Here is a 13,151-nt window from a genome sequence, read left to right as displayed (position 1 = left end):
AATAGACAATGCATTTCCGATGCGGGACGAGGATCATTCGTTAATTTAACGAGGATTAGCCGTTAATGTGAGATGGGTGTTGTTTTGGGTTGGAGGGAAAACGCACGATAGTGTGTGTACAGGTGCGATGGATGAGATTTACTACGCAAGTTTCCTATTTCGCGTTGCATGAATGCACCAGTGATTATAGTTAAATGAATACGGAATCATGCAATTTATTCGTCGAGCGTAAATGTAATCGAGGATTTTTTTCAATGTTTATTATATTCTGGTGATTTTATAAATTAAACTCCGTGAATTGAGCTGATTTTTTTATTTTTATGTTTGATAGCGACTTTAGATATTTTTCAGAATTAAATTTTTTCGAAATATTATGGGGAAAGGTGGCACTTTGGATGAGTAGAAAAATGGGAGAGAGGATAAATTATTGTAGAAAGTATTCTTTAAGTTTCACTTTTTCTTTGGGTTTGGGGAAAATTAATTTCTTCCTTTCATATTGAGGTAATATGTTATCTATTTATTTGAAAGCTTGTTGAATATGTTGTAATGAAAAAATACGTGAGTTATGTGGTTCCCACGATTATTCATCGACTTGGAGATTTTTAAAGTGAAAATTTAATTTTCGTATTTGACCTGAATTTCAGTTTTGGTTTAATTTTCCAATATTTTCAAAGCAAATCAATATTGAAAGTGTATGAAGGAATATTTATATACCATTTGAGGAAACATTTCTTATTCTTCGAAACTGCATTACCTGTTGCTGATTTAGTTGCATTTTTATTAATATTATTAATATTATTAATAGTTGAAGATTTTGACATTTTTAATCGTTATGTCACGCTCTAAAATTCACGTTTATTACTAATTATCGTGTCATTCGAGGCAATTTGAGGGAGTATATTAAGTACCATTTTCAAGGGTTCAACGAGCGCTTTATAGGGCCGTTAAAATTTTTCTATTCCACAGATATGATCAAAGATTATCGATGATAATGTGTTGATTTTCACGCATCGAGTTTTGAAAAATCGTAGCACCGGTCAAATAAAAATGCATAATAAATTGCGTCGTCTTTGCAAATACTCGCAAATTTTATTTCCATGTACTCATCCACGTACTTATCGAATCATTTTTAAAAAAGGGAATGTAAATTCATACGAGTTTTCTTATAATCATAGAAACTGTCTGTTGAAAAAAATTTGCTTCCACATGTGGAGGAATTATAGGAAAAATGTTTAATATTGAATTGCTTTGTCAAGATTGAATTGAAAAAATTTTTGCGAATGTTAAAGAAAAAGGCAGGCTTGTTGAATTCTTCACAAAATTATCGGGTTTGGCTGGGAATTAGGGAATTTTTAGAGAATATTTGGGGAATTTAGTCTTTGTACAATTTTTTCGAAGGAATTTCTCTCTGTACAGTTATGGAGGCCAGATATTTTGGGATGGAGTCGATTTATCGACTTTGGGGAGTTTATTAAGGTCAGCTGTCACAGCTAAATGAATAGACTGGTGTATCCATGGGAGATAAAATTACATTCAAATGGAAGAGTGCCCGAATTAATGTCCAACAATGATTTAATGCAATGTTGTAGTGGTTAAATAACGTTTTCGAAATGTGTTTGAATATATATTTCCAAGTGAATAAATATTCGAACTGAATGGATTGACTACAAAATTGAACTTTGTCTGGCAGTTGTTCGTGAGGGAATAATGCTCAAACGCTGGATCGTTCGTTAAATCGCCGATAAATATTGTTATTTAATCAGAACACAGTGGAAATGAGTTTCTTAATAATAAGGAAATGATTATTCTATATTTCAAAAAACAGAACCTTTACACTGTTACAAAATTGCACTTGGCGATTTTTTTTAGAAAAAACTTGAAATTTTTAATAATTCTGCGAGGACGAATTATTAAATTTCTTGAATATTCTGGTAATTCTCTATTTTCAGTTCGTTGTAGCACTAAAAATCGGTAAAAATATTGAAAATTCAAACAATAATACCCCTGAGTTTGTAATCTACTTAAGATTCAATTGCTTTTATATATAATTCTCACGATGAACACAAAAATTCAGGCTTTCATCGAGAAATCGATCATTCTTCAATACGAAAAAGCCACTTTCACGTCATTTCAACATAACTAAAAAAAATCGGTGATACTTTTTTATTGAAATTCAATTCAAACTCTTTGAGACTGAAATTTCAAGGAATTTTCAATAGCGTAGATCGAAGAATTTCTTCTTTAATTCCGGAGAAGGCAAGAGTGAAAATCAAGATAAAAAATTTGTAAAGAAGAAAATAGCGTTTTTTGCTAATCGAAACTGCTGCTTTAACATAAAAAAAATGTTTTTCCTCATGAATTCGTGGTAGTTGATGTTTTTTTCATCTGTATATCGAACTCGCTGGCATTTTGAATTGGAGGGAGTTTTTTTTTTTGTGTGTGTGCAAGTGAAAAGATTCTACACTTGAAGCCAAATGGAGCTATCGCACCGGTAAAGAAACCGGAACAACTGTCGGATCTAGCGTGAAGAGATATCAGACTGATCCTTCCAATTTTGCGGTGGATTTTTCAAGCTCTCTGTACTTTTCCCTCTCAATCCACTCTTTCGGTATTTGCTGGTGCTCAGATGCGCTCCACAATCTACATGGTCGAGATCTTTGAGAGTTAACCAACATTGAGGGATCAAAAGTGAGAGACTCACGTATGCGAGGGTGGAATTGTCGATTTTATATACAAATTTTACCTCCGTCAGCTAGATTCGGTTATTTCGGTTTGAGGTAAAAATAGTGAGAGTCAATCGATGGCGTAATAGGTGGGTGAAAATGACGCAAATTTTTTTTATGAATTCAATCCCTGAATCTCAATGATTCTGAATAGAGGGGCGGAGGGGGGGGGGGGGAAGCTGAACTGAGGAACGTAATTGTACTCACTTATATTTTTATCCCTGAACTGCGACTCGACGTCTCCAGCCATGAAAACCACAGCCATCAGCACTAGAATACACCCGACACTGGATTCCATCTGAAACAATAAAACCAAGAATGGTTTTAATGCTTTCTTTTGCTATATTCCGTTAGTTGCTGGTACAATAATTGAATCCTTCATCCTAATTATAATGGCTGGGACGCGGAGATTTATATTGTTTCATTGGAGTTTTGGAAAATCTTGTCATTAAAAATTATGATATTCCGGCACTTTTTCAGTCAAATTCTCAAATCATCTGGTCAATTAATAAATTAAATGTTTGATTATTCAATTTTCGTATTTTGAAGCGAAGATTAATTATTAGTTAAGATGAATAAGTATCCGGAGACAATTTTTGAAAGTTCAATTTCCATGTTTTCTTGATTACTCATCGAGAAGAGCTGGTCAATTTGTGAATCCCCCGATTAATTGAAAAGATCTTCATTAATTTCTTGCCCTAAGAAATTAATTTTTATCGCTATACAGAACATACTAGAATCTATTTCAAAGAATACTTGAAAAATAACATTAGTATACTCAATTCAAATATAATGTTCATATTCATGAATTAAATATGACATATATCATGTACTTGAAGTAATTATATTATTACAAGTACTTCAACTATGAAATATGCTTCATTCAAAATAATTTTTGGCGGTGTAATCCTATTAATTTCCATGAAATCCACTGAGAAAAAAAATTCTTTCGAAAAGTATATTAACTTTTCATCAGTAAATATACATATATAAACACATCCACAAGACGTGCTGATAACAAATAGTATAATCCCTTGAAATTTTTATAAAAAAAAGTGATAAATAAAAATTATCAAGAATACAATAGGAATGCATGTACAAGCTGCTGATCGTTATCATCTGGATTGAATTGTTCTCGATATATTGTTCGATGCGGTTGAATATCTCGTAATGATGAAAATCCCGTTACATAATGAACTCGAGGCTTTGAAAATAATCAATATTCAGGGTAGTTGGAATTTCATGGGGTCATCGTAGACTGGCAGTTGAACAATTCAACGGAAGGGTGAAGACACGTTTCCGGCGACTGGCTCTCCAATTCGCCACCACAATCCCAATGGTAGGATAATCCCCTGTTCGCTTCATCCAACCCCATCCCGCGTATAATAGAAATCTCGACGGTTATTACCGTACTATTCAGTCCTCAACGAATTATCGGCTGACCCCCCACCGCCCCCCCCCGACATTGATCGTATATTCGTCACATTGTCAAGTGGCACATGACACTCTCGCCAGGACTGGTAGAAAATCGCACTCGATATTTCATGAGAAAATAACTTGACATTTTTACCAACCGCAAAGTCGTGTGACTTTTCGCATTTTCCGGTGAATTTTTTATTGTCTAAAATTGTAGGAAATTTGTGGGGGAATGGTTTTTCATTGCATATTGTTTAGTTAGTTTTTAGTTAATTAGTATTTCATTTTAAAATGGTTGGTTGACGTAGAATTTAAATATTTCCGTGGTAATATGACCACGATGATTGATTCTGTTGGGTATTCATTGGAAAATTAATAATCATTGAACGCGAAAAATTGAATTTATTGGTTTTTCAAGCTGACTCGTCGTGGAATTGAAAGTTATGACATTATTCGCCTGACATTTCAAGGTGTATCTAGTAGTAAACAAAAATATCGTACAATGTTAAAAATATTCCTTATCATATGTTCAGTAGAACTAATTAATTTTCTGTGTTTATTGGGTGCAACAAATCTGACAATTGATAAATTATTTAAATATATTCGTTTCAATTATTTCGTGAAGTATTTAAAATTCACACATTTATTTATTCTGGTAAAAAATAATTTCCACAAATTTCATTCAGTGCTTCAATTTGACGAATTTAACGATTCCTCCTTGAATTGGATTGATTGTCACGCTAATGAGAATTACTCTCATGTTTTCTATGGAATATCGAAAAAAATTTCTGATGGTCATGACGTTTATAAAATAATGAAACAAGTGCGACAGAATTTACAGCATGAAAAATACTCGATTCGCCCTGGCTTTTACATTCTCGTCAGTGTTTGAATGAAATTTAAAGTAAAAATATCAGTCGAGTGGACTGACTGGGTCCATAGTGCACTTGGCGATTTGCTAGCTAATTGGTATTTGAGAGCACCTCTCGGCAAATACCGTGGCCATTGAAGGGCGAGGGGGTGGAGGAGGGGGATCAATAGGGTCATCGATTTTCAATTCACGATTTTTTAGGCTTTTTTTTTTCACGAATGCGTGGGGACATTTGTGGATTTTAGTGGATTCTACTTTTGTCCAGGAAAAAATCTTTGGAAGAAATTTGAATTTCATTTACTTTACATATTTCATTTCTTTTTTTTTTCAACATGATTTTTCTTTTCGGTACACGACTCGTGTGTAAAATAAAAAATGACTGTTCCGGGAGAATCAGGATTTATTTATAAATTCAATAATTGATTAACAAATTGATAAGTTGTTTATGAGTTGGTAATAATTATAATTATTCCGAAGATGTTCAAGTGAAACAAGTAGATTTTCTGTTTATGTACCACTCAGCCTTCGATTCTGTCGAGTTATCAAACAGGAAGTATTCGTAATCTTCAATATTTCGTAATATTAATATAATAATAATGTACAATTAGATAATTCAATGAATAGTCATTAATGATGACGGGTATTGGAGTTAAATTATTCGATGGACAATTAACATTTTTTATAGACTCGAGGAATTAGCAATTTATAAAGTACGTCCAGGAGATAAAGTCCCGAAAATAGAAGAAGTTCATTATAGAGTAGAATAGATCGCTGGAATAATCTAAAATAATTTTCCCAATATGATAAATCAATTTCAATAAATTCTGGCAGTAAAATCAGTAGCAGAATTCAACAGGTTTTCTTCTAAATGGAAACATTGTAATCGTTGAAATTGAAGTTTTTTATTATTTTTGTGTTGCGTCGAGCCATTATGACCTACAAAGCCGGAAAATCCAATTTTTGGATCATGTCCGTCCGTGTGTGTGCCAGCGGCAATTTACTCAAACTTCAACTTCAATTGGGGGCTGATGGATCCATGAAATTGAATAATTTTTTTCTCGTATGCGGGTGTTTTTGGACCACTAGACGTCGTTAACTCAAATTCAATTCATTAATATTTTTTTAAACCAATTTTTGAGTACTTCAGAAATCAGTTTTTTCAACATAATTGTATTAAAAGTGTTACGAAGTACTTTAATTACGGGTTAAAAAATTCGTTTCGATGTTTCATCTCCCGAATTTGAAGATGGAAATAATAGCAATATCACAGTAATATATACTCAGACTAATATGGAAATATAAGAAGGATTGTCGAAAATTCGTACTTTGGAAATATTCAATGGACTTTAATTAGAGTTTGAAAAGATAATTGCGATGCTATACTATATAATTAAATTAATCAGATTATAATTACCACAGCTATACATTTTAATATAATTTCCAGATGATTTTTACTAATGTTGAAAAATATTTGATTAATACAACCCGCAAACAAAACTATATGCTTTATGCAATTAAAAACAATTATCGATTTTCTTTGTAATGAATTCGTAAAAATTAATAGTCGGGCAAGTCTTGGCGTTTGACTTAGTGATAAATACGGGATATATTTTGGAATTGGTATTTATTCAAGCGATGGAGGGGTGAATTGGTACATTGGAAAGTGTCGAAGAACCGAGGGATCAAGGAGATAGACATTTTTCCGAGACGCCGCTTTGATATTTCTCCTCTTGAAGGAAAGCTTATCCGTTGCCTTTAACCTATACCATCCTCATTGGGGGGGGGGGGGGGGGGTTGAAGGGAAATCCCTGCTGAGGCCATCGTAAATGTGCCTATTTTCCCCTCCTCGGTCTTTCAAGTCCTCGAGGCTATTTCACGTTGAACAACATCCCCGTCTGAAGTTCTCGAGTGCTGGATGATCCGTGCGTCTTTCAACATGCCATGTTAAAACCCACACCGTCACGTTTACCCCAAATATTTCTCTTTTCATTTTTACCCTCTTTCCCTTTTTCATCTGGTGCGATGTAATATAGCGAACGTACGTGGAATTCACGGGAGAATCTCGTTTCACGGCCAGACGGCTTGCTGATCCCTTCCTCCTTTATGTCTTTGGAACATCTATTTTTTGAAAAAAAAAAAAGAAATCCACTGCTGGTAGGGAAATGCTATCATCAAAGGAGAAAAAAAAATGTTTCAATCGGTTCCTACCCGATTTTAACTCAGTGGATTCAATTGAGTTTAGAAACGGAATTGTGATTTCAAATTCCTGAATTATTGTTATCAGAAAGCAATTTTTTTTTTTGTTTAAATTATTTGAGGAAAAGATGAGAGCTATTTTTGGGAGAGTGACTATTAGTTTCGATTTTTACGAATGACTCATTCCGAGAAAAACTGGATAGTGTTTTCATTTATGCCAAACAAATTTGTGGCGGGAGTTTTAGCTGCACTTTTATGGTGATTCAGGGCGCAATGTAAAAAATAATTAATCGAGTTTTACGCGGGAACTTTAAAAATTTTTAATGTAGAAGATAAGATATTTAGAAAAGGTAGTTAGTTAGCTGTCGCGTTCGAAGAACTTATTTCTCGCATGTATCGGTATTGACAAATTAGGTAATTAATTTTCAGAATATAATTCATTTCCATAAAAATCACGTCTGAAGGATTCAATTTTTACAATTGTGGAAATTCATACTAAATGCAATTAGCTTTCTTCATTGCAAAAATTCTGATGTCGGATTTAATAATTAATTTATATCCAGGAAATTTCACAAAAAGTCCTGTATTTCAGCGATTTTGAAATATAGTAAGTAATTAAAATTATATATAATATATAAATATATTATATATAATAATAAATTAGGAATGGGGAGAACTCTAGAATATTTTTAGAATTCCGCGAAATTTCACAACATAATCTTTGAATTTTATGAATATTCCTTAGGGGAAATGGTTTTTTAAAAGTGAAGTAATAAAGATTTCTCCAGTGGGGGTATATATGTTGCGATGTTATATATAGTGATGACGATGAAGAGAAAGATTTGTGGAGTTAATTTCTAGCAACCTCGGTCCTCTCTTCTTTACTGTACCACTCGAGTGATAATTAAGCCCTGAGACCTTTTCCGCTGCTATCTCCCTCTCCCTGTCATGTCACCCTTTCGGAGATGAAAAATTCTAGAGTAGTTGACGACCACTCAGGGCACAACCTCTTCGAGCTGATGATTAAAGTTCTGGTAATTTTTTTTTATACAATACGGAGACTAAAAATTTATTTTCGCCAATTTATTTCCACTTATTACAGAAAATCTTTGAGCACATTCGCAAATAGAGGGGATGATTTCCGTTTTAAGAAATTATTTATAGTAAATTTTTAATTGCGATATAAAGAGCTTCAAAATTATCGGATATTTCGAGAATTTTTCGTGGTGTAGCAACGAGAGGGAGAAGTTTTCTGGAAAAAATTCTCTCAATGATTTGAAAAACTCGATATCCCATAAATTTTGACGGGCGAGAGGTATTCGGAGGATTATTTCGTGTTTAGGATCTCGAGACATCTTCACATTGTTCTCAATTTTCGTATCGATTTCGCTGAATGAATTCTTCCCGAATGGATTCCTTTCATGATGAATGATTGAATGAAATTTTGCTAAACGCGCTCAATATTTTACAAAGCAATAATACCCAAGTCCTACGTGTAAATAAACTAAGACATTTTTTCTTACTATATTTTTAATCATTTGAAGAAGGTAGAACTGCGAGGAACTAGAGGAAAATTTGAGACACCTGTTTATTGGTGAATAACACGAGTGCATGAAACTTATATGCATGCGAATAAATGGAGGAGCTAGGGAATACTGATATCCTGTAAACCCGATTGAGATAAACTCCAGGATGCCAATTTGTCACGTTCTTGGCATCAACTACCGAAATGTATCCCTGACGAATGGGTATTTCTGACTATGAGAAGAACTCCTCCGGGAATACTCTGTTATTTCAAAATGTCAAATATCAACCGGGTCAGTATAAAATATCGACAATGTCCTCAATAGTACAACTCGTATATCATTGACCGTCCGCTGACATAAATCTCTCATTGTCCACTGATAATTCTCTCGGTTCCATTCATGAAACTTTCTCCGATTACTCTTCCGGTGCTAAATAGAAAATCAGAGGGTCAAAGATGGGTTTATGCAACGTGGAAATCCCAGGATTGCTGAAATATTGAGCATTGTTAAACGTAATCACGATTGATTACTCTTATTATCCTTTCATTATTGGAATTCCCAAAATGCTAATGGCTCGTAATTGATGGGTTATTGATTGGTAATGATGCGATTCGCTGGGCAACCTCTGTATTCCCAAATTATTGATGACCTGATTGTCGAACGGTTCATTAATTCTCGATGGTAGTCCAATGCAAACATATTTTTTTTTCTACATAATGTACTTGTTTACGGTAATTAGATAAAAATGTAATTTTAACAAAGCAGATGTATGTGATACGGAAAAATTTTCTTTTGGCCAAATTTTATATTTATTTGGTTTTTAAAATTTATTTTTGATAGTTATTACAATTGTTTGATATCACACTGAGGACGAAGTGTTAAAATCAATTTTTTTTTGTTATTTCATTTCATTGTTAGTCATTAATTGAAATCTCTCCTTTTTCCGGAATTTCTCAAAATTTTAATTATGACGTTATTTGCATTTTTTATTATGCGAGGTTGAAATCAATTTCAATTAAAAACGGTCAGTGTTTCTCATTTATTTCAATATCGAAGAAAATTGTGTTTTTCATGGTGAAGGATAATGAATTTTTCAAAGAAGACTTGAATTTTCAATATTTTCACGGTTTGTCAGTATCATGGAAAATTTCGAATAACCGAAATATTAAAAAATCTAATTGATTCATTAATGAGGAAATTTACAGAAATTTCATTTTTTGTTGCTGGAACCTGCAGGTGTTATTTTCTAACAGTACGTTCTAGACACGAATAAGACACTCCGAATTTGCAGTTTATTTTTATCTCTCGGGGTAGTTACACAGTGGAGCATCGCGGATGGGGTTATTTAACCACTTGTTGAATCACCGATATCTTGCTAGTCCGCAATATCACGTCGATGTACGACATTTCGAGCGAGTTTACGCAATGCGTCGTGGAGTACGTGAATTCCGCATTCAAAGGATAGGTGATATTCCGGGGATAGCCTCGGCGGTGGTTATTCCAGGCATATATCTAGGTGTGGTGAGGTGGGCGGGTTGAATGTGGGTGGAAGAGGGGGGTATATGATATTACCTCGGAAAATTGAAGAGTGCGCAGTGGCATGTGAAAATAATACACTCGAATCTACGATATTTTATCTTTCAAATTATCTTATCATTCTGCATTAATTCATTTATTGCATTACTCATATTTACTATTATTCATTTATTACAATAATAATTATTCGCGGTTTTATTATATTTCTTTTATTCATTATATGTGTTAGGTGATAGAATCAGAAAAAAATATTAATAAATTATATAATGATATTATATATGAATATTAATTTTAGTATAAAATTATTATTCATAATTAATATCATCTGGTATACTCCATTTGGGCTGCAAAAATTCTAAAATTTAAAATTGAAAAAATTGGTTTTAAAATTGGTTTTAAAAAAATTTGATAACTTTCATGTAAAATTGAAATTATTAAAAATTTGTAGATGTCGTGTGTAATGATTTGTCTATATATGATATCGGCGGGGATCGTGTAGAGTATATAGTGTAATGAGGTGATAGAATATTCTAGATTCAGGTGTATATTTTCTGGTGGAAGTGGTATGGCGAAGATGGCGAGAAACCAGGAGCGATTTGTGCGGTGGAATCGAGGGTGGAAATGCGTTCTCCGAGGCGAATACCTCACCACCCGCAGGACCGTTAATTAAACCTGCGATCGATATACTTGGATACCCCAGGGACTCACCTGAGCCCTGGACGAACCCGTCGCGTTACCAAATATTCATTCAGCGAAACCCCCAGGTATTTTAACACTGCTGAATCGAATATTCGTTTGCTGTGTAATCCGTAAACGAATCATTTGTTTATTGAGGATGATAGATACAGTAGTGGGATTCCCCGTATTTTCTTCCCCTGTAGCCCCATGCATGCAACTATAACGCGAGTCTATCCTGTTTTCGACATTTATAAAATTTGGATTAAGGTTCAACTTCATCAGATTTTAATTTGAGAGCTTTTCGTCGTCGCTTTTGATATTGCAGATAATTTTGTAAACGAAAGTTGAAAGTATTTAATGAAAATTTATTTAAATAGTTATTTTTTGCGCAGCTATTTTAGAATTGGCCGCGAATATTGGACTGTCTGGCTGAGATACGGATGAGAAAAATAATTAGTCAAATCTGATATTGGAATGAATTACATTAATGTTGGTGGAATTATTTTAATTTATTCGAATTTTTTAATCTACACACGGAAAGAAAAGTTCAATGAAAATTAAATCTAGAAAATTCATTGAACGGTTGCGATTTTTCTGTTATATTTATATAGAAATTCATGTAAAATCATTCTCACGTGTCAATTACCTGAAATGTTCGGTAATTCTGAATTGATTATTTGAATATTTATCTCTGCGTCTGGATCCATCATTTTTCGGATTTTTGGGAGATAAAAATATAGAACGAAAATTCAGTGATTGTCGTTTAAAATTTAAACATTTAAACTTTAAGTAATGAATTTATTTCGGTAATTGTTCAGATTTTCGTCGCGACGGGAGTATATATTAGCAATATTTTAAATAACAGTCAGGAGAACATTACGTGAGTCATTAGAATATATTTGAAAGTTACTGAATGCTTCCGAAAATGATAATAGCGGGTAAAAAAATTTTGAGGAATAACCGGTCTAGTCGGTGTCCAGCATGAAAAGTTGTTTTAACGTCGCGAGGTGAAACGTCACCAATAAAATCGAAAATATAACAAATCATATTTCCACTCATATTTCGAGTGGATCCACAAATATTACTTTTTATTAAAAAAAAAATCGGTTTTCACTGGCTATTCTGATAGCTAGATTTTATTTACTCATCCTCTTGCTGTAGCGGGTCACAACATCAGGAGGAATTAATTCGAAAGTTACATCGACAACTTTAATGCAACTCATGTAGCTATGACAAACACTCCCATGTTTGTACATAACTTTGTCGTTTCTAGAATTATACTAAAAGCTAGGTTTTGAACAAATATCGAGTTGAAATTTACCAACAATTAGATCAATATGGGATGGTGTACAAGGAAAATCGCGTACTTTAGTTTATTATTGAAGGATATTTGCACTGTTGTTTGAACATGATTGGTGAAGGAAACACTCATTGAAGTAAAAAAAGCCAGACAAAAAGTGTTTGCATATTCGCAAATAAAAATCTAAAACTATAAAATATCACAGACACTAGTATTTTTATTTTTACTTTTACTAAAAAGCAGTTTTCATGAATTAATAAAATTTTTCTTGAATCTAGAAGAATCAATCACATTTTCTACAGTTCCTTTTTTCTCTATATGGAAATTTGAATTGAACTATTATAAATGAATTGCAACTCGATTAAATATTCAATTTTTTCCTTGTACTTTCCGGATTTCCATTTTTAGACAATAATTTCCCAGAATAATGCATTTCCACGTGAAGTACTTAATCAACTTTTAAATTTATCCAACGGATTGTCTTCATTTTCATGCTGATAAATTCTTAAGAATCCGACCTTGAAATTTAACAGGAGAATTTGTAATACTCTCTACAATGATTAAGCATCAGTGTGAATATTAGTCAATTATAATCAAGTACTTGAATGAATAAATTACCATCGCAGCATGAACGGTAAATTTCAACAAATATATTTAAATAACTCGTCATCCACTTATAATAATTAATTAATTTTTCCTTTGACATTTCGATGAAACCTGAAATTTAATTACACTCTGCTGTTCACCCAATCAATTTTTTTTTTAACTACAATTTTTTTTCGTGTTTTTGCTACATATATGGCAAGTGATCGAGCCAAAGTAAAAAACCCTTGCCCTTGATGAATAATTATTTCTCCCAACTAAATTTATTTCTCGTAAGTAAACCATGTTCAAATACTGACAGT

The 13,151-nt window shown here is 33.0% G+C and overlaps 1 protein-coding gene across 1 annotated transcript in view; it reads right to left on the bottom strand.

Moving 5' to 3' along the window:
- LOC105265519 (uncharacterized) overlaps positions 1-13,151 on the bottom strand; it is a 50,564-nt gene that overhangs the window by 26,191 nt on the left and 11,222 nt on the right. The window contains exon 2 of the mRNA XM_011303051.1: positions 2,931-3,021. Coding sequence (XP_011301353.1) covers positions 2,931-3,021 — 91 coding nt within the window. The remainder of the gene's footprint in view (positions 1-2,930; positions 3,022-13,151) is intronic.

Source organism: Fopius arisanus, unplaced genomic scaffold, assembly GCF_000806365.1.
Source record: "Fopius arisanus strain USDA-PBARC FA_bdor unplaced genomic scaffold, ASM80636v1 scaffold00030, whole genome shotgun sequence".
Lineage (NCBI taxonomy): Eukaryota > Metazoa > Arthropoda > Insecta > Hymenoptera > Braconidae > Fopius > Fopius arisanus.
This window is presented reverse-complemented; position numbering and strand designations above follow the sequence as displayed.